The sequence below is a fragment of the Budorcas taxicolor genome, chromosome 9 (genome assembly GCF_023091745.1).
Source record: "Budorcas taxicolor isolate Tak-1 chromosome 9, Takin1.1, whole genome shotgun sequence".
In the NCBI taxonomy this organism is placed as follows: Eukaryota; Metazoa; Chordata; class Mammalia; order Artiodactyla; family Bovidae; genus Budorcas; species Budorcas taxicolor.
Window position 1 is genome coordinate 33,598,580 of NC_068918.1, and position 20,622 is coordinate 33,619,201.

At 47.5% G+C, this 20,622-nt stretch overlaps 1 protein-coding gene across 1 annotated transcript; it reads right to left on the reverse strand.

Annotated features, from left to right (window-relative positions):
- Positions 1-139: 139 nt before the first annotated feature.
- Positions 140-19,809, reverse strand: NR2E1 (nuclear receptor subfamily 2 group E member 1). The gene is made up of 9 exons (XM_052645453.1): positions 19,785-19,809; positions 14,961-15,106; positions 11,633-11,720; positions 9,656-9,891; positions 8,249-8,395; positions 6,077-6,173; positions 5,540-5,689; positions 4,353-4,458; positions 140-302 (listed from the first exon to the last, which is right to left on the reverse strand). The coding sequence occupies exons 1-9, from the start codon at positions 19,807-19,809 to the stop codon at positions 140-142; spliced, it is 1,158 nt and encodes a 385-aa protein (XP_052501413.1).
- Between the last annotated feature and the right edge of the window lie 813 nt (positions 19,810-20,622).

The following is a 20,622-nucleotide window of genomic DNA, read 5'->3' on the forward strand; positions in this document are numbered from 1 at the left end:
GTCAATTGACATTTCTTTTCTGAAGGCTACACATTCCCAGGTTTATGCTTCCTGAAGGGTTTGTTAGTTGAGGTTTGTTCTCCGTGGGTTGAAGTTCATCAGATACTGTTCCATCCTGAAAAGTGGGGACTTGGAGAGCTTAGATATCACTGGATTTGTACATATCTGAAAGCAGTCTTGTAATTGGCACATTGCCAATGGTTTTTTTGAAAAACACTTCCTCTATGGTTGATGGGCTAATAGAACGTAAAGCTGGCAAAAGTAACAGGAGTTTTCCAAAGCGACAAGGTTGAGTGGGGTATCTGGAATAGGAGAAGCCATGAAAGCAAGGTAAGATCCATCACGAACAGGCTTAATATCGGTCCTTGAACACACATCATCTTCAGCATAACTTCCTGACTCAGCCTCTTTAATAACATACTACAGGGTCCTATCCAGGCAGTACTGTCCCTATTCGGCAGGTGGAATAACAGGCACAGAGAACATAATGACACTGCCAAAAGCACGTGGTGACAGTCTCGTCATTAGCACAGGGGTTGCATATTATTTGGAAAAAAAATTTTTTTAAGAAATATGGTAGTCAATTTAGACCAAATAATAAACTTATGGTTGCTAGTGTAGACACCAACCACTAGTACTGATGTAAAAACTAGTGACAACATACACATTTTCTGATTCTCAAGACTCCTTCACCAGGCTATTTCCCTCAAATGAAATGGATTCTTTTTCCGAGCAATTATCCAAATTATTATTCAGCCACTATACTTAGTCACTCTCAGGAATAATTCCATCTTTATTACACTGCAAATTAAAGACTAAGCTCTGTTGCATGGCAGTGCCACCCAACTTTCATGTCAATGAAATTGGCATATAATTAAAGATGTGAGAGATTGCTGAACAATTTCCTCTCTTGATGTCCAACATATATCTGTACTCAGATGTACAAGTTCAATCTTCTGCTGCGTTTAGATGCCTATAAGCCACCTCCTCACTGCAGCTCTGATGCTTCTTCAGTCTATAGCTTGGAATCAGGTTATCAATACAGGAGGGCTCCATGCACTGACACAAACCACCCAAGAGACTGACTCAGCCAGGTTCAACTCATGGCCACAAGTGCTAGAAACTGACAGATAACATATCCTACACAGGACTTAGGTAACTGAACATTGAGTTTAAATGCCCAATAACCCGACGGTGCAAACAGAGACCAGGGGAACAACTTTCATGCTTGTCTCTAAGTTTTGAGCCAAAGAGAGTCCCTCTCTTCAACCTGATACTTCATTCAGGCTGACAATTCATCCTGGGTCTCTGAGGATCTCATTTGGCTCTTTCACTGCCCAGCCAGACCACATTTAATGATATGGAATGGACATGGTGGAGCCTCCCCACAGGAGAGAAAAAACAACAACACATAAATCACATTTGCTCTCCTTGCTGAAAGCATCTCCTATGTTTCCTGGAAAGTAGAGGAAGACCCATGTTTCCCTTTCACCTTGGCCACTTACTCTTCAACAACTGTTTCCTTTCCCAGGCAGGCAGAAGAGAAAAGCCCCTGCAGTGGGTGGGAAGCAGTGGTGGCCTAGACAAGCCCCCATCTTGTCTGCAGCAACCACTCAACGTGCTGACGTTTCCCCCAGTGAGAAAGAAAACACAGGGAAATAATGACAGAAAGGATGGCTTTGGGAGACTTCATAGACAATTAACTCTTGATTTTCCGTGAGTAGATTATCCACTCACCTACTCACTACTTCTTTTATCCTCTAATTAGGAAGGGGCTGGTTAGTCAGTCAACACAAATTAAGTGTTTATTATATGTGGAGTACGGTACTACCCAGAAACAACAACCATGTGTATGCGTGTGTGTGTGAGACAGAGACAGAGAGAAAGAAAGAGGCTCTCTGACTGCTCAAAATTATTCTGTAGAATATCTAGGCCCCTGACTCCATCTATCAGCATACATAACTGGGAGTTTTCTTGTTTCAAGTGTAACTGTTCTGTCTGTCACAGATCCATGTATTTGATTGTCAGCTATATAGTTTATTATATATAACTAAATTGTTCATTATTATATATGGTTATTACACATAGTTATGTATAGTTTGTGTGAAATGCCAATTTCTAGCCCTCTCCTTATGTCCTAGATTATTAGAGAAATCACTTACAGGGCTGTAACAATTAGGTCAGTTTGCAGGTTTAACAATTAATGCATAGTTAGCTCAGTTTACAACATTAACTTTTCATTTAGAGTTCAGATTCTTCTAGACAGGAAAGTGCTAGAGGAGAATGTTCACTGGCTTGAAGGAGCTAAGAAGTAAGGTATAGTTAGTTTTGTCACATTTATGACTGTAGACATCAATATTACATTATAGCATAACTGATATCACGAAATACAAAGCTCATGTCAAAGTAGATGTGTTCCTTCCCTTAATAATTTCTTTGTTTTGAGGGTGAGGAAGAAGTAGTATAGTTATCATTTTTCCAAAATAGACTTCTGTTAATTTGTGGTTTAATGCTCTCGTGCGTGCTAAGTCACTTCAGTCCTGTCTGACTCTGTGTGACTCTATAGACTGACTGTAGCCCCCCAGGCTCCTGTGTAATGGGATTCTCTAGGCAAGCATACTGGAGCAGATTGCCATGCCCTCCACGAGGGCGTCTTCCTGACCTAGGGATAGAACCTACTTCTGTTACATCTCCTGAATTGGCAGGCAGGTTCTTTACCACTAGTACCACCTGGGAAGCCCTTAACTCTCTCAAGTCATCCTAAAAGCAGCTCTCGAAATGTCAGGTTCTCTCAGATTCTCCTTACTCCCTCTCTGGCACCTCCCCTGGCCCCTCTACCAGCCCTTTCTCCGGCTCCTGTTGGTCACCTTTTCCCCTGCTGGAATCCAAGGACCAGCTCACCTGTCTTCTCCATCCACAAGACTTTCCAGATTTTTTTCCTACTCCATCCAACCAGAATTCATCTCTCTCACTCCCCGCTTTACTTTTTCTCTTCCCTGGTCTGATGAACACTTCTGCCTACTTCCTGCAATGATAATGGACAGTCCTTTCTCGTGTCCCACAGTGTTCATGAGCCACCCTACAAAAAGTGAGGACTCAGCAAGGGCTGAATCAATACCTAGTGTCATATTCTTCTGGTGTGATGTTCTTTATACCTTAAAGACTCTGTATGTCAGAGGTCAGTTATGTTATACAAGTTAGTTTTTAATGGGGGAAAAAGTGCCCAAATTATGCACTGCTCCATTTTATCATTCTGAACAAGTCTTAAGTGCTTACTATATAGATTCTAAAATTTAATGTGGATTTTAAATTTAAAAGCCATGGGACTTTAGTTTGGAAAAACATATACATGCACTATCACACATCACAGTTTCAGTGATATTCCATGGACAGGGAACAGTGGTGTTGTTTTTAAACTCACATTTTACAAATTTATTTGTTTATATACTCCCTCTACTTTCAGGGAAAATCACAACATGCTGGGTTGTAGGGTACATGGTAAGCACTCAATAGATACTGGTTGCTGTCAGCTACTAAAGATCTGCTGTGAACCGTAAAGCTTTCAGGAATAGGAGCTCTGAATGTGACCTTCAACGACTCTGGGACAGGGAACAGTTTTACTTATTAGTATTTAAAAGAGGATTTATAAAGAAATAAGGTGATCTTTGCAGAAGTGGTATCATCCCCAATGAATACAGGTGACTCAGGGTTTCTCTGACCCTCTTTAATAACGAAAGTATTAATGCCCTCTACCCATTTGATATAGTTACTCCCAGCAGAGTGTCTGTGGGTGATGCTGAGATGATAGAGACAGGTTCCCATGGGCTTCCCTTCAAGATCAATCTAGAGAATAAAAAAGAATAGCATCTGTATTCTAACCTCAGATCTACTGCAGTCCTAACTTAGTAAACTAGCAAGGTTCCACTGCTCTTTTAAAAGCCTTACTTTTTTCATATGAAAATGGAAACAGAAGGTCTACAGACCTCGTGGTGGATTTGCCTGTTTGGTGGGCCAGGAGGAGCACTGCCGGAACCCCAGTGACTGAGAATTTCTACTGATAGCCGATGGGTGATATGCATTCACCTAGATGTGTTCAGCCATATTGATGGATCAACTTGTTCATCTGGGACAAGAGTAAGGTGTCTGGCAGTGGTTTCACTTTGATAACCTAATTTGATTTGCTTCTCTCCTCTACCCTTAGAAATAGATGAGGACATAGATTCTAACTAAATTAACTAGTTTGGCAACAGGATAATTAGTTGTAGTGTTTGAACTGGCTTTTTACTGCCTGCTCACACATTCACAATGGAAACAATTTTCTTAAGTACATGTTCAAGGCAAACAAGGGTCACCTGGTATGGATGTAGCTGTTGAGAGTTAGCTGAGCCTCGTCTTGAAGAGCTGCAATGGCGGCAGCATTCCGGAAACTTCTCAGTTCAGAACCACTGTGTGTAGGAACTAGAAATGAAGACCAGGAAATTGTGAGAAGCAGCACAGGAATGCAGATGGGGAAAGCACTCTCTGGAAGCGGATAGTCAACAAGAAGAAGAACATGCAGGTCCAGTGGAGTCAGACTAAGAGTATCAGCTCTCTTGAAAACCATCACCTCTCTTTTGGACTTGGAGGTGGAGAAGAGTGAGTACATCATGAGAAGCGCTGGACTGGATGAAGCACAAGCTGGAATCAAGATTGCCAGGAGAAATATCAATAACCTCAGATTTGCAGATGACACCACCCTTATGGCAGAAAGCAAAGAAGAGCTAAATAAAGAGCTTCTTGATGAAAGTGAAAAAGCTGGCTTAAAACTCAACATTCAGAAAACTAAGATCATGGCATTTGGTCCCATCACTTCATGGCAAATAGATGGGGAAACAGTGGAACCAGTGAGAGACTTTATTTTGGGGGGGCTCCAAAATCACTGGAGATGGTGACTGCAGCCATGAAATTAAAAGATGCTTACAACTTGGAAGAAAAGTTATGACCAACCTAGACAGCATATTAAAAAGCAGAGACATTACTTCGCCAACTAAGGTCCATTTAGTCAAAGCTATGGTTTTTCCAGTAGTCATGTATGGATGTGAGAGTTGGACTATAAAGAAAGCTGAGCGCCAAAGAAGATGCTTTTGAACTGTGGTGTTAGAGAAGACTCTTGAGAGTATCATAGACTGCAAGAAGATCCAGCTAGTCCATCCTAAAAGAAATCAGTCCTGAATTCACTGGAAGGACTGATGCTAAAGCTGAAACTCTAATACTTTGGCCACCTGATGTGAAGAACTGACTCATTTGAAAAGACCCTGATGCTGGGAAAGACTGAAGGTGGGAGGAGAAGGGGACGACAGGGGATGAGATGGTTGGATGGCATCACTGACTCAATGGACATGAGTTTGAGTGAGCTCTGGGAGTTGGTGATGGACAGGGAGACCTGGCGTGCTGCAGTCCATGGGGTCACGAGGGGTCGGACACAACTGAGCGACTGAACTGAACTGAGTTAGTGAGATGGCAAAACTGGAAGAAGAGACAGCAGTCTGTATCTGCTTACCAGCTTTGAAAGTGACGATGCATTTTAGACAGGCAAATTCGGTAGCATCTAACCGGAGTTGTCTAAACCGAGCCACCACCTCTTGTAAAGCCTGTATTTCAGATATGATCTTGTTCAGCTTCTGGGAATCTGTGTTGTCACCATTCATGCCTAGAATAAAAATATGCAATAAATGCTCTAACATGAAGGCATTTTCATGATTTAATATTGATTTTTGACAAAATCCTGCATATCAATATCTATTCAATTGTCACTCTAAGATATCTGATTCTATGTAAACTGGCTATATTGTATGAAAGTTAATATAAAATCTTCTCTTGGATAATAACAAACACAGTAATTTGCATTTAAATAACAATGCAAGCAGTCATGAATACAACAAAACAACATTATTTGCATTTAAATATAGATTTATAAATGACAGGTATACTCTATTGTTCAGCAGGAATTTGTTATTCTTTACATGTTGTTCTTTTTTCAGTAATGTATTTTTATGGTAATTTCTACAACAAAGTCATTAAATTGTGCAATTCTTACCAGATACAGCCAGTAGAGTGTTAGCATCAACCGGAATGGCCCATTGTGCTATTCCTAGAACAAACAGTTCTCTCCAAGCATCTTCCAAAAGCATCAGCTGTCATACAATAGATGTATAATATAATATAGTGTGTAATTTATAAATTTATAAACAATTGCAATATGTAAATTTCTATCATTTTAAAAAGTGTTTTAAATGCATGTCCTGGTAGTTTTTCCTCTGAATATTTTAGCTTTCCCTTATTTTCTCATATTTTCCCTTTTAAAAGGTGTCTATACTTGCACATGCACTCGAGAGTCAGTCACTCCAGTTCCCCCAATTTTGCTTCCCTTGGAAAAGGGTTTACCCTTCTAGTCCTTGCATCCATTTGTTCCTGACTACCTAGAAACTTCATGGGTGACCCAGGCCCTATGAAATGCCAACAACAGGCCAGCAGGCAGATTCCCCTCACAGAAAATGTTGATATTATCAGGGTTGAGGATTCCAGACTAAGCATGCTGATGTGGGCCCCAATCTCCCTGGAGGGTTGAGGGGGCTGGGCTGGGAGAGCGATCACTAATTCCCAAGAGGCATGCAGGGAAATCAGGGTGTAATTATGTTAATTGGGTTTTGCTGAGTTTACCTCATCTCACTGCCTGATTTTTCTGAGACTCATAAGTGGACAGCATCAAGGTGCTTGTCATTTTCATTCTATTGAAATGTGCTACTGAATATTTAAAATGAAAATCTGGCTCCTTTTCCAAATTAATGTACTGGATTACACTTCACTGCAGTTTGCTTGTTGAAGGGTTTCCACTGAAGGGCTAAGTGGCAGATAGTAAGTAAATTTTGTTTGGATTAAGGAGTCTACAAATACTCGTTTTCAGAAAAAATAGCCAACTTACAGACAGACAGACAGACAGACAGACACACACACACACACACACACACAGAGCAAATGGTCAGAGTCTACAAGTAAATCTGGTCAAAGATAAAAACTAACCATCTTGAAAAATCTCTCCAAAACCAGTAATCCTGGATGATTTATGTGAGAGGATTTCTTCCTGAGTGCTAAGGGCTGAATTGTGAAGGCTTTTAACCAAAATCACAATTAGACCAAAGGGTTTAATTTTCAAAATGCTTTATTTTCAGCTTTATTGCATTAAGTACAGAAAATAATACTTTCAAAATGCAAGGTAAACAACGTCTAATTCTAACCATGTCTGAAAGTCCAGGCCACAAAAGAAAGAATATCCCATGCTAGAAGATTAAATGTTTTGAGCACATTGCCAGGTCTCTCTGTAGGAAACATACTTCATATTAAGGGGCACTATTATGCTTTAATTAGGTATAAAATGAATTAAAGAAACAAATCCTTTGCTTTTGGAACTACTTATTAGCCTTTTGGGAAATTTGTCATTAATTTCCATGAATGTACTGGTAACAGCCAATTTTTGTGAATACTTCATTTTCTTTTTTTCCCTTAAGGATAGAAAAATTATGGCAGAGGCCATTTATGATATTCCTAACAATAAAACTTCTGAGTTTTGGTATGACACAATTTTAACAGCATATACTTTTTTCTCCCACTTACTGTCATTTACAATCACAGGATTATGCACCAGACCTATTTGTTCACAAAATCTCTAAAAGCATTTAAAGAATCAAGGGAGCTGTGCAACACACCCTTTAATCCTTCATGCTGATACATCAGTGGCCAAAACTGTGAGCATCATAATGAAAAATAAAAGCTGCAAATATGAGACTAGTTCTCAAAATCTAACCAGGGAATACTCTCATCACTTTCTATTTCTCTCAGTTCCAGTGTTCTTAAGCAAACATTGCTTTATTAAAAATTTAAAACATCATTAAGATTTATGATTTTTAAAATTTGTGATTAAATTTGATGTTCCAATTAAACTAAAAAAGAAAATGATCTTGTGTATTTGTTTCTTGCAGATCATATCCAACTTTCCTGAAATAACACAATTACACTTCTTAGTAAGGATTCCATAGCTAGATATTTTGAAGCCATAGCAAGAAGCTAAGAAAAATCACTTTCTCACTGCTGTTAAGAATGGATGCCTGGCTCTGGTGATTTATCCAAGTAGCATTTAGTTTAATAAGCCTAACAACTGTTGCTTCTTTCCCAACCCTCTTCCCCCAAGAGCTCAGTGCCCTCTTGGTCCTACCTGGTCTTGCAAAGATAGCGTGGAGAAAGCTGGCACACTCTTAGCCCACTTGATGCTCATAAATAGAAGCCTGGCAGCTGATTCACACACTGACTCTGTGGCCACTTCATAGAGATACATTGGGGTCCCATTCACTTCATGGGGATACTGGGTGGGGAAGAAAGAGAAAAATCAGGGAGTAAGGAAACAACAGCTCTGCAAGAAGAGCCACTATTAAAGTTTTCTAACTAGACCAAGGAAGGAGACGGGAACATCTACAGAGTCTGGGAAATAATAATTACTGGGAGAGGCTCATTCCACTCTTTGGCGGCCTTTTCCATCAAGAGGGGCATGTGGCTTTTCTATCCTCTGCAGCAAATTTTCCTCGGGCTGAGCCAAGTGCCAGGCCTGTCTCCCAATTTAGACTAGAGCTTCTTGCATTTGAGTAAATAAAAATAGATGTGGGAAAAAAGTATAAATTAATAGGCATCCCAAACACAAATATGCATACGAGTATTTTTAGAAAGGATTAGTATATTATGGAAATATTTCAATTAGACATCTTAATCATTCACAGAGCATTCCCATTCATAACTGACAACATATTCATAACACTACTTTCCCAAGCTTATTATACACATCAAGGGTAAGAAAGCAATATTAAATATTGTGCATGCGCCCAGGTGTTTGGCTTCCCTGCAGGGTGGGGCTGCAGCTGGCCCTTGTCTGGGGGAGATCTGGAGGCCTTCTTGGCCTGAAGTGGGGGATCTGTGCAGGTACCAGCTGGAAGTCTGGAAGGTAGTCCCTAGGGGTACCTTTTGAGGTGGTTATGGCTGTGGCCCTCCTAGGAGAGGCTCATTCCTTATGTAAATTCATGTGACTCAGAAGTGGAGTGGGAAATGAAGCCAGGTTCTTCATACTGTCCTAACAGGGTGAGCTCCACATTTCTCTCTTGCATTAAGGACCTTTGTCCAAGAGATTAGATCCCTGCAGTTGGAATTCAAGGTGCTCTTTTGTCAGCTGCAGGCAACTTCTTTCTTCTAAAAACAACTCTGCTCTTCTGTCCTTCAGGAATACTTTAGGCTGCCCTCTTGGTTCAGACAGGCTTTCACACTAGAGGTATTTTCTAAAGGCGCAGGTTCCTGGGTGGGATCCACCTCAAATTTGCTGTAAGGGGGAATGGGCCTAGAAGTCCACAGTTGTAGTCAGCTCAGAGAGTGACTTTACCACACATTGAAGCTTGAGCACCCCAGCTCAACAGGGGAGAGCGGGAGGTCGAGTGCTCCCCGCAGAGCTCGGCCAAGCACTGAGGACCCCGCCAGGTCTCTCTCCCTAAGTGTTGCTCGAGCTATCCCAGCTGAGAAAGAATGGGCGTGCCCCTCTCCGCCCTCCACTCAGAACGGCCTCGGGCCCAGCAAGGCCACTGACCTTGGGCGTGGGCTGAGCCAGGCTCACAAGTGTCTGGCGCTCCGGGGTGGCTGACACGGCGGCCAGCTCCAGGCCGTGGGGATCCAGCTGCGTGACCGCGGTGAAGAACGCCGGCGCCGGCAGTGCGGCGGAGGGGAAGTGCGCGGCCGCTCCGTTCTCTTCCTTGTGTCCACGGAAGTAGAGGGCCACCTGCTTGCGGATGGTGGACGTCCGAGGGCCCCGCTCATGCTGCACGGCTGCAGAGACACACAGACCGGCGCGCGCCCGAGATCAGAGACGTGGTCATCACACAGACGCTGCCGCGCTCTCCGGCCAACCGGCGCGTCTAGGCAGGCAAGGGCACCCGGGAGGTGAAGAGAAGCGGGGAGAAGGAACGTGAGGGTGGAGGCGCTCTGAGACCGTCTAACCCTTACACTGTTTGCATAAGGAAGCTGAAGCCGAAAAGAGCGGCCCACAGCGTCACACTAATGCCTGAGCCTCAGGCAAGACTACGTGTGTTCTGTCTGTTCAGGGCTCCTCCGCGCCCAGGCAGGTTGCAGGGAGACCAGAGATCCTCTGGGCAGGAGTGGCTAGGTCTCGACCTCAATTGAATGTAGAGGGAGCATTGCAGGAGACTAGCGTTAGATCCCTGGGTCGGGAAGATTCCCTGGAGGAGGAAATGGCAACCCACTCCAGTATTCTTGCCTGGGAGATCCCATGGATAGAGGAGCCTGTCAGGACTACAGTCAATCCATGGCGTCGCAAAGAGTAACACAGGATTGAGCCACTGAGCGCGCGTCTGCGCGCGCGCGCACACACGCACACACACAGCGTCTGTGCACAGACTTTAGTCAATCAGTCCGACGACCACTCCGCCCACCTCCATCCCCCGCCCTACTTGGAAATACCACTTGGCCTCAGAGGGCCCGGGAGAAAAGAACCCGAGCCCGGGCCCGCCGGGGGATGGGATGAGGGAAAGCCCTCTCAGAATGTGCTGGAGGAAGGCAAGGGAGATGTGACAATTACCACCAACAGTTTAAACAAACAAATTAATTCAGGGCAATCTTCCGCTCCACGAGCTTGACAACTTGTCAATACACAAGTTCAACAGGTTGGACGCTCCCTCCTGCTTCCTGCGCCGCGGAGGAAGTAACTTCCCCACTGGGAGCTGCATGTACCTCAGGGGGATGCCTCCTTCACGGCAGGCCTCCTTCACAGCAAAGCCCACTCCGCACCCAGTCCTGAGGCCCCGTTCCTCCCTCCTGGCCATGACTCCCGCCCCCTTCCCACTCCCTTCCAGGCCTGGGGCGCCCTGGCCAGGCCACCGCCGGCCATGCCCTTGGATTGCACTCTAAGCCCAAGAAGCATCCTGACGACCTAGTTCTTGCTGAGACGTCTGGAAGCTGGGTGCCCCAGGCACCCACTAGTGTTACCTTGCCGCTACAGCCCCTTTCTTTAGAACTGAGAGAAGCACAGATCCCAACAGCCGTCCTAATTTTGTGATCTTGGTGAGTCTACAAACAAGGGCTAGACATTCTGCCTGTTCATGTCTCTGCCCTTCCTCCTTCAACCAGTCTCCTAGTCCATAGGATAGTCTCTACCAGAAACATCCAGACAGCAAGACCCTGTGAGAGGCTAACAGACTTAAGACTGGCCACAAAAGGGCTGCCAGGAGAGGTGAGAAGAGGAATCTGGATGGGAGATCGGAAACGTCACAAGTGTGTCCCCAGCAGAGTGGGGGCCTCAGGAACGCTAGCTTAGTGGGGATGGTTGTGAGGTGCAAGGGCCCCATGAAGGCATGGGCCTTACCCTGGGGAGTTCAGTGGGGTGGGGCTGGGACTCAATCCGGGAGATGACTAAAGCCTGAGGCCAATTCCCAGAGTCTGGAAAGAAATGCTCAGGAGATGATTTACATGCATAGGAGTGCCATTATTTTCTGTATACATAATTTACTTACTACTCAACCAACATAAGATGAACTAAGAATAAGTAGATTACCATCTTTGTTCATGTTGACTTCCAAACACTTCTTCAGCCGACACGCCCTGCACTGGTTTCTGTGAGTCTTGTCCACTGGGCAGCCTCCCTGGAACAGAGCGCAGGTGGTCAGCGGCCCCAAGGGCCTTTAGAGTGGGGACTAGAAGCCGGCTCTGGGCGGAGGAAAACGCGTGGAGGCCGAGTACCGACCCGGCCAAAGACCGCGAAGCGGCAAGCATGGGTCCGCAAAACGCGAGGGCCTTGGGCACTGGCAGCGCCAGGGGGAGAAAGGGCTAGGATTCTCAGAGCTACTTCAACAAAACCAGTCCCTGACCCTATGAAAGCAGACAGGAAGGAAAGTCCTGCTGGAGTCCAAGCAGGTGAAGGGTCAGAGCGACTGGACTGCCAGACCCCGCTGTGCGGGGAGGAGCTCACGAGGGGGAACTTCCGCCAGGCGCAGTGGTGGTGGAGTAGGGGGCGAGACTTTTCAGGACCGAAGACAGCGACCTGCCCGGGTGGAGGGAGGCTTCAGAGCACTGTACCGAGCCGGCTTGCCTGCCCGGATCCCTGCCACATTCCTCTCCCGCGGACTGTTCTTTCCGCTTTCAGCTCTTGAGTCTACCTCTTTCTGTCACTCTCTGGGTGAGCCCATTTATCTGTCAGATAAATATTTCATTATTCTCCACTCTCCTGTTTCCTCTCTTGTCTACGTGTTCGAAGCCATCCTTATAACCAGCAGGTTGAGAGTTGTTTTAAAGACTACCCTCAGCCCAGATTCATAGAAACAGCCATTCCTGGAAGGTGAGGCAGAAGCCAGAGTGGTTAGGAGGGCAAGGCTTACAGATATGAGGGTAGGAAGGGAAGAGCCCAAGGCCTGGACAAATTCTAGAAATGTCCACAATGTAAATATGACCTGGAAAATAATGTGATGGACTGTCTGAAAAAATTATAATATGGACTGAGAATATTAGCATGATAACTGAAAAAATAGTGGTAACTGCTGCCTTAGAAATATTTATCTGAGACGCATGAGAAAATAAATGTTTTATCCAGTGAAATTTTCTGGAAAAATATTGTCCATTAAAAGAGGAAAGTACAGAGAAAATTTCTAATGAAATTTATTCAATGTTAGGTGTTATTACTGAGGGAACATATATATAGATACATAAAGAGTCATATCTACATGTGTATTTTATACACAGTAAATACATAAGAAGTTTGGTGCTCTCCTCTGTTTTTATTATGTGCTACTGTTACATTTACAGTGGAAAGAAAGATAATAAATGAATTTTTATTTTGTTCCATAACCTTAAAACTCATATACTCTGAATTTGGAGTAAGCATATTTTTCTGAAATACCCCTTAGGAAAAAATTACAGACTCAAACCACAGTTTTATGAGATCATACCCCTCTGATTTGAAATATGTTGATTTATTCAAAATGAAGGTAGAGCAGAAGTTCATAACAATTTCTAAACATTCTCATTACTGTTAATGATGAATTGGAATGCTATTTACCTAACCTTAGAATAAAAGAGAAAACGGAAATAATTTTTTTTCCTAACTGAATTCTTCTGGGCATCTTTGCTGGCTAGTGTAATAGCTCAATGTAAAGAAGTTTAAATAGCCCAATGTAAATAAATGCAATCATATGTCTATCCTCAAATGTTATCCTTCTAATATTCTGATAAACATACTAATGCAAAATAGAAGCTTACGTTAGTTCTTAAGAGTGCCTTCAAATCAGATCAACTGCATATAAATATCTGGAGCCTGAGAGAAAGATGCATACCTCTGTTTGGGCCATTTATTCTCTGTGCAAGAAGAGGACCACCATGCCTGATGAGTCTATTATCACTCCTTTACAAGCACTTGGACTGACATCAATATGTTTGAGTTGACAGCCAACCCCTTTGAAAATATCAAGCATAACATCTGAGATTTTGATTCCCCAATTCTGTACATTGCATAAAAGATAAAGTGGAGGCCTGCTCAAATGTGATGATCCACAGTAATCCCATATTCCTGTGGAGCTACTGGGATACAGTCCTGGGTATATATAACATGATGTTCAAATGGTGACATGAGAAACTGACACAGAGTTATGGACTTAATTAAACAGGTAATAGGGCTGGAGAGTTCAAAATAACTTATCCAAATGCAGTATCTTCTTGTTCTTGTTTCTGTTGATAATCCAAATCTATCAGAACTTGGCATGAGCAGACATAGCTTCAGAAAAAGATAAATAATTCACTAGCAGCAAGCAATATATGTGTAAGTATATCATAGACATTAATACATATACTAATTAGTGAAAATATTTTTACCATATTGGTAACCAAAGGATGACTTCTGACCACTGCACTCTTCAGGATCTTCTTGGGAGTGGAGATGGTCATTCTATACTTAGGCTCTGTATGCCTGGCCAAGGAGAAGGCCGAGAAAGTGTGGGACCAAAAGGCTGATCTTCTGAGCTGGAAACTGAGTCAGGGGGAGGGGCCTGCTCACTCTTTCTGGGAGTTTTAGCTCACACTTAGCCCTGCTCCTACTCCTATGTCTCTTTAAGACAGTTCCTGCTCAAGACCAAAACAGAATCAACCAAGCACCCCTTCTAAGCAGAGAAGAAGATATGGGAACCATGGAAAGGCTGCCAGTTACTCCTTCCTTGGGCACCTTCTCTTCTTGCTCACTCTGTCCTTTTCTGACAAGGCTCAACTGAATTCACAAGGGTGCTGAAGGCCCACTACCCACTGCCAAGCAGCCCTGCTCCTCTGAAACGGAAAGGGCACAGTTCTTCATTCAACACATCCTGTCTGTCCCAACTGGCCAATACTCACTTCGCATCTCAACCTTGACTGAGATGCCCTGTGCAGTTCACTTCTGCCCTGAGACCGAGGTCACATCATTGAGCTTGGGTGCTGCTAAAAATGGCGGTGGGGTGGCAGGCAACATATAACAGCCCTTTCACCTGCCTGCACTTGTGGTTTAGATCCTAAATTTCCTTAGATCCCCTGGGCTGCCTTTATAGTCAGAGTATGGGCCTTATGCAGTGTAAAAATGTGTCAGAGGATTTAGAAAAAAAGGGCGGGGTGGGGGATTGAGAGAGGACATAAAGAGGCACTGGGATTTCAGCTTTCCTCCTTCATACTCAGCTCTCTTCCTTTACCTCTTCCCACCTTTCCCAGGCAAAAGCGCCACTGAGAGTTGAGGCAGGAAGGAGGGGAGAGGGCAGGAGTGGTCAGGGCCTGGTCTCTCTCTAGCAGTTTGGAAACTCAGAGGAGGCCTTGGCACAAACAAAAGAAGGGGAGACGGCAGAGGGGAGCCGGGCAGCGCAGCCCTGCTAAGGTACCTGGTTTCCAGATTTGCAGACATACGTCCTATTCCTTCGGATACTTCGTTTGAAAAACCCCGAGCAGCCGTCGCAGGCGTAGACCCCGTAGTGTTTCCCCGAGCTTCGGTCGCCACACACTTTACAGGGAATATCTAAAATACGGCCTGAAATCGCAGGAAAGACAAGGAAGGGGTGGGGGTGTGTGTGGAAGGGGTGAGAGAGAGAGGAGGGCGGAGAAGGAGGAAAGGGGAGAGGGAGAGAGAGATGCTAAGCAATCTGACCTCCGAAGGGATTAGCACCGAAGCTGCGGTAAAAGCAAATAATGAAGTGATTTTATAGCCAAACTTTTTTTCCTTGAGCAAGTGTCAGTTTCCTACAATGAGCATTATTCATGCACCGCTACATGTATTTGGGTCTCCTCTAATCGCCGAGACCCATTTTGGAATAAAACATTACAGCAGGCCGGGGCGGCAGCGCGGCCCGCTGCTGCCTTTCTGCTCCGCGGAAAGTTTGGCCGCCTCCCTCCCTTGCTCTTGCATTTAACAGAGAAAGTTGTTAGTGAGCGCGCGAGGAGACAAACTTGAAATGTAAAAGGGAAAAGAAGAAAAACAAACACGGCTGGAACCAGGGATGGCAGCTGGAAGGCAATCGAGGTTTCGCTGAGCTGCCGGGCGGTGGTTATTATTAGGATTATTATTGTAATGCTAATACTAGGATTATTAATGATAATAAGGGTAGTGGTAATTGCCCAACTTTCACTTTACCTATTTAAAATAATGCTTGATGGATCGCTTTTGACAATTTCTTTCAGGAAAAAAAAAATTTTTTTTTCTCCTCAAAGTAACTAGCACCGAGCTAGGCAAGTAGGGGGAGAGTGTTGTAAGTATGTTGATTTCCTGGCAAGTTAGGGTGGGACAGGACCCCCTCCACTTCCCAGGGTCTTCCTACTTGAAGTCCTATCTCCTCACACTAAATCCTGCATGGGGTCCCTCACTCCCACTTTTTCACCGCTGTCTGAGGCTGATTTTTAAAAGCCATCTGACTGGTTTCTCTTGACTGCCCTCCAACCCCAGTGGCCTTGACAGTCGCTTGACTCAAGGGAAATCTCCTTAGAATCCCCTCAAGTCTGGGGTGACCGCGGAGCCCGGAGGACTGTTTCGGAGAGGGTAAAATTCAAAAACTCAGAAGGAAAGGGACTATATTTCCATAGGGCTCAAGGGTCCAGCAAGACTGAAGCGGTTCATAGAGACTTAGAAATCCTTCCTCCCGCAAACAAAAGGAGTAAATACAAGGTTACCTTAATTAATACTCTGATAATGATGATGGGATAGTCAACAATACTACTTAGTAATTAACTTCTTTACATTTAATTTTCCCTTTGCTACCGCTTCGAAGGCCTCTAGTCTGGGCCCGGGCGGCCTCCGGCTTGGTCTGGGTGAAGCTCGGGTTGGGGACCACTGGGGTGATGGGAGGCGAGGGTGAGGACAGCTGGGCCAGGGGAGGAAGGGAAGCGTGGGCGCAGCGCGGGGAAGACCCGAGGCCTCAGGGTGGAAACTTGCTAGCGGATTCTGAGGCGTCCAGTGGGCGAGCACCTCCGAGCGCGGCCTTGGAGGAGCTGCAGGGGGTGGGGGGGCGGAGAACGCGGGCGGCAGGGTTGGGGAGGGGGGTTTGGTACGGGCAATTACAACCCCGCCATAGCACCTGCCTATAGAGCCACCAGTGACCCGTCAAAAAGAGTAGCATGGGAATTCGGATGGCGACAAAGGCCGGCGGGGGAGGCGCGCGGCGCGGCGACCACCGCCTCGGCGCCCCTTCTCCCACAGGGTGGGAGGAGAGGTTGTGCTGGGGGGGAGGAGGGAGTTGGAGGGAGCCAGGGGAGGTCACCTCGGGTCTTGTCCCTCACCCCTTCGGGCCTGTCACTGCGCCCAAGGGAACTCAACAGCTGCCCAGCAGCCGCCCTCACTCTGGAAAGCAGTAAACTTGGTCTCCATGTTTTGCAGCCATACTCCTCTGCACAGCACGCTCCCTCTGGCTGAGCTGGGGTCTGTATTTGGGGGTCCAGTCATCTTGCCACCTTCTCTACCCTCCTCTTCCCGGTGGCACTTTTAATAATGCCAAGATAAGCGCGAGGGAGGAGCAGTGGTGAGGGTTCTCTTTTCCGCTTCCTATCCAGAAAGGAGGCCAGGGACAGGCATCTCTGGAGAACCCCGGTGCGGTGAAGAAAGGACCAGAGGTGCGGGCCACACCTTCGGTCTCCAGGGGCGGGGCTCCTCGCTCCTCTGCCCCCAGGGCTAGCCGGCGCGCCAGGTCGGCCCTGTCCCTGCGCAGACCTCCGGGCCGCGGCTCCCGGGGCACAGTAGAAGCCGGCCCACCCGTCTGGGGCGGAGCACAGGAGGGAGGACGAGAAAATTCCGAGGCAGAGCGGGTGTGCGCCTCAGACTCCGCCACCCAGCCACGTTAAGGTGACTTGGGTCACGAGACAAGCTGGTTAACCCCGTTGCAAAGCTCCTCTCATTTAGCAAGTCGAGCGAGCTCCGACGTGAGGCAGGCGGGAGTTTCCTGAGGCTGGAAAACCGTTCTTAACTTCCCTCGCCAGGGGGTCCCCTCGGGGCTTTTTGTGTGTCATAATTGCCTAAAGATATATGGCAGCTTCGATTACTGTAATTACCATCAGAGGCTGTTGAAAGAAGTTAGTCTGGGCTGCAGGGGTGACTGGCCGGGGTCTTGTTACCACCCAGGCGGGGCTCCCGGGTGACATCGCTCTGCTCTCCAGCTGTGAGAATCCGAGCGAGGTTGGGGTTGCAGACCTCGCAGCCTGGCTCGGGTCTGACCTCGCCCGCTGCGAGCCGACCTCCTCGCTCCCGGGGCTCGAGGGCTGCAAGCCTCGGTCTGGCTGCCGCCACCGGTCTGGAGAAGGCCTGCATGCCGCGGCGCCGCGGGCGGGGGCTGCTGTCCTGCGGCCCTGAGAAACCTCTGTGGAGCCGTCTGGACCAGTGTCGGCCTCGAGGTTTAGGAGGCCCAGCTCAGGCTCTTGGGAAGCTGGAAAACTCCAAAGCTTCCCCAGTGGCCCTCTGCCTTTTCCCTTAAAAGTCCGAAGGGTCCGCCTGCGTCCTAGGCCATCTGCTGCACAGGGGCGCGGTCCCCAGCGAACCCAGTTCGCGCCCGTCCCTTTTCTCACTTTCGAGGCCTCACTTTTCAAGGCTCCTCAACCCCGGCGACCCTGCACCCTAAGTGGGCTAGGCGCCTTACTTCCAGGGAAAGAGCTAAGGGCCTGTCACAGGGCAAGCAAGCAAACCGAGGCCTGCCTAGGACTGTCGGCTTCGGTTTTTGCAACGGAGGCTCGGAATGCACCAGGAAAGCGTTCCTCCTGAGCCTCCTGGGAAGGACAGTCACACGCCAGAACATGGGCCACACAAAAAATATGCGAATTCGCCTCCTTTCTCAGAGATTCGGACAGCCAAGGTCAGGTAGGCCCGAGGCAAACTGGAAATGTCAGTCCTCTGCCAGGGTCGGCTCTGATTCCGGCGGCATCTAAGATCCCTTCTCTCCTCTCTCTGCCTTAGTTCCAAACATTTCTCATTTTTTTCTTTTAGTTCACGTTCACTTTACTTTAATCTTTAAAATGGCAGCGCCCAAAATCAAAACAAACGGACAAAGTGAAAACACAACTCACTTCTTGGGAGGGCGGGGAAGAATTGCATCCCACTCAAGTGGGACTTCATTATCAGTCCTCAGAAGTATCTCGGACTCTCCCAACTTTCAAAGACTCGGGACAATAAGGGAAAGTGAGGGGAGGGAGTGTTTGAGGAAATCACGAGCGCCATAAATGCTATAACCGAAAACAAGGGCAGCGAGAGCACTTCGGGATGTGGGGACTTGGGCAGCGGCCACCTCCAGCCGTGGGACCCTGGAAAGCGCAGCCCCAGGCCACCGGATGGCGGGAACTGAAACGCCCCCACAGAGATCCAGCATTGCGGCCGCGCCAGCCCAGCGCCTGCTCTGTCCTGCGCATTCTCGGGTTCCGCAAACACGGTGCACGCAAAAACCCTTGTACATACACACTCAGCCCTGCACTTGAGCATCTAGGGGCGGTTAGAGATCGGCGGCGATTTGGTGTCCCAAGGGAGAGCCTCCAGCTAAGCAAGTTTAAGGAAGGAGAGAAGCGCGCGAAGGGAACAGGCCGCACTCTCCTGCCTCTGCCGAACTCCCGCTCGAAAAGTCCTTGGGATTAGGGATTTGGTCCTCGCCTTGCTAGAGCGGTTCGCCATACTTTAAATTCCCCAGTTATGACCTACGCGGATTTAGGATTAAGGAAAATGTGACTTTTAAATTGTTTCTGCTTCCCAATTTACAGGATTATTTGAAATAGCTAGAAACGGGGTGCAAAGCATTCCATTCAAAATCCGCTTTGCGCAGAGTTGCTTTTGCGCTCTGGAGCTCGGAGTTTTGAGTGAGCGTGTTATTGTGCTGCTGCCTGGGGCTGCGGCCTAGTTCCCGCCCCCGCCGACTCCCCCTACACCCCCACTTCCCACCTGGCGGCTAAGTGGAGGCTACTCGACAGGGACTGGTGGGCTGCCTGGGTCACAACCTTCCCACCATACCAGAGAGAAGTTGGGGGTGGGGTTGGGGGTCAAGCAATTCAGAGGTAACGAAATTGTTCATCTCTCACCACAAAAGGCACTGACTCATAGTATACAGGGAGCTGGGCCAAAGCGCACACACCGCTGGAATCCCTCTCCCGGGCTCGGAGCCTTGGAGAGCCGGGTTGGACCTCCCCGGCCACCCCGCGCGCCCGCCCCAGCCTGCGGGCCGGAGCCCCGCTGCGGCCCGATAGGTACCCACTTGTTGATCCGGCCGGCTTGCTCATGCTGGCGGTCCCGGGGCGGAGCGGTTGGTGGGCGCTGCCCGAGTCTCGGCCGGCAACGCCCGCTTCGCCGCCGGGCGCCGCCGCTCTCCAGCCGCCCTCCAGCCTGGGAGGCTCCGGGGCCAGACAGGTGGGTGTCGGTTGCGCGCTGCGCTGCTCTCTGGGCGCTCAGAATTCGTTCCACAGTGGAAATTTAAGCATCCTTAAGTTTCTTCCCGTCTCTTGCAAAACCGCAGCCGCTGGGAATGTTGCTTGGTATGAACACAGGCATGTACGGACAAATGGATATAGATGGACAGGCAGATCGAGGGAGAAGGGAGGACAGGCAAGAGAGGGGTATTGAAGAACAGAGATGGAGACACGAAAATGGTCTTTCTACGGAGCAAAAAAAGGGCAAAACCCCTCTTTCACCGTTCCTGTATCTCAGTCTTCAATTTCTCCCTCTATATTAGGCATATGCAGAGTGTGGGCAGATCGCTACAGACCGCTGCTCTTTTACGGAAAGAAGGGAAACGCACAACCGCAGTCTCAGGCAGATGGGCTCCGCGCTGCCCAAATCCGAGCGCGGAGTGGGAAAACTAGATTGCTGGGAAGTCTTCCGAGGGAAAAGGCGGCCAGCTCCCGGTATCCGGGGAGAGCCGAGCACGCAGCGTCAGAGGGTCCCCGAAGTTCATTACCCGGTGACTTTGTGCCTGTCGCTGCGGACTGGGTCCCCTGTAATATCTCCAGAAGCGCTCTGACAGGCAGCCGCGGGGAGGGGAATAGGGCGTCCCTGGCCCACTTAGCTTTTCCCCCAACTCCTGGCGGGGTCTGACG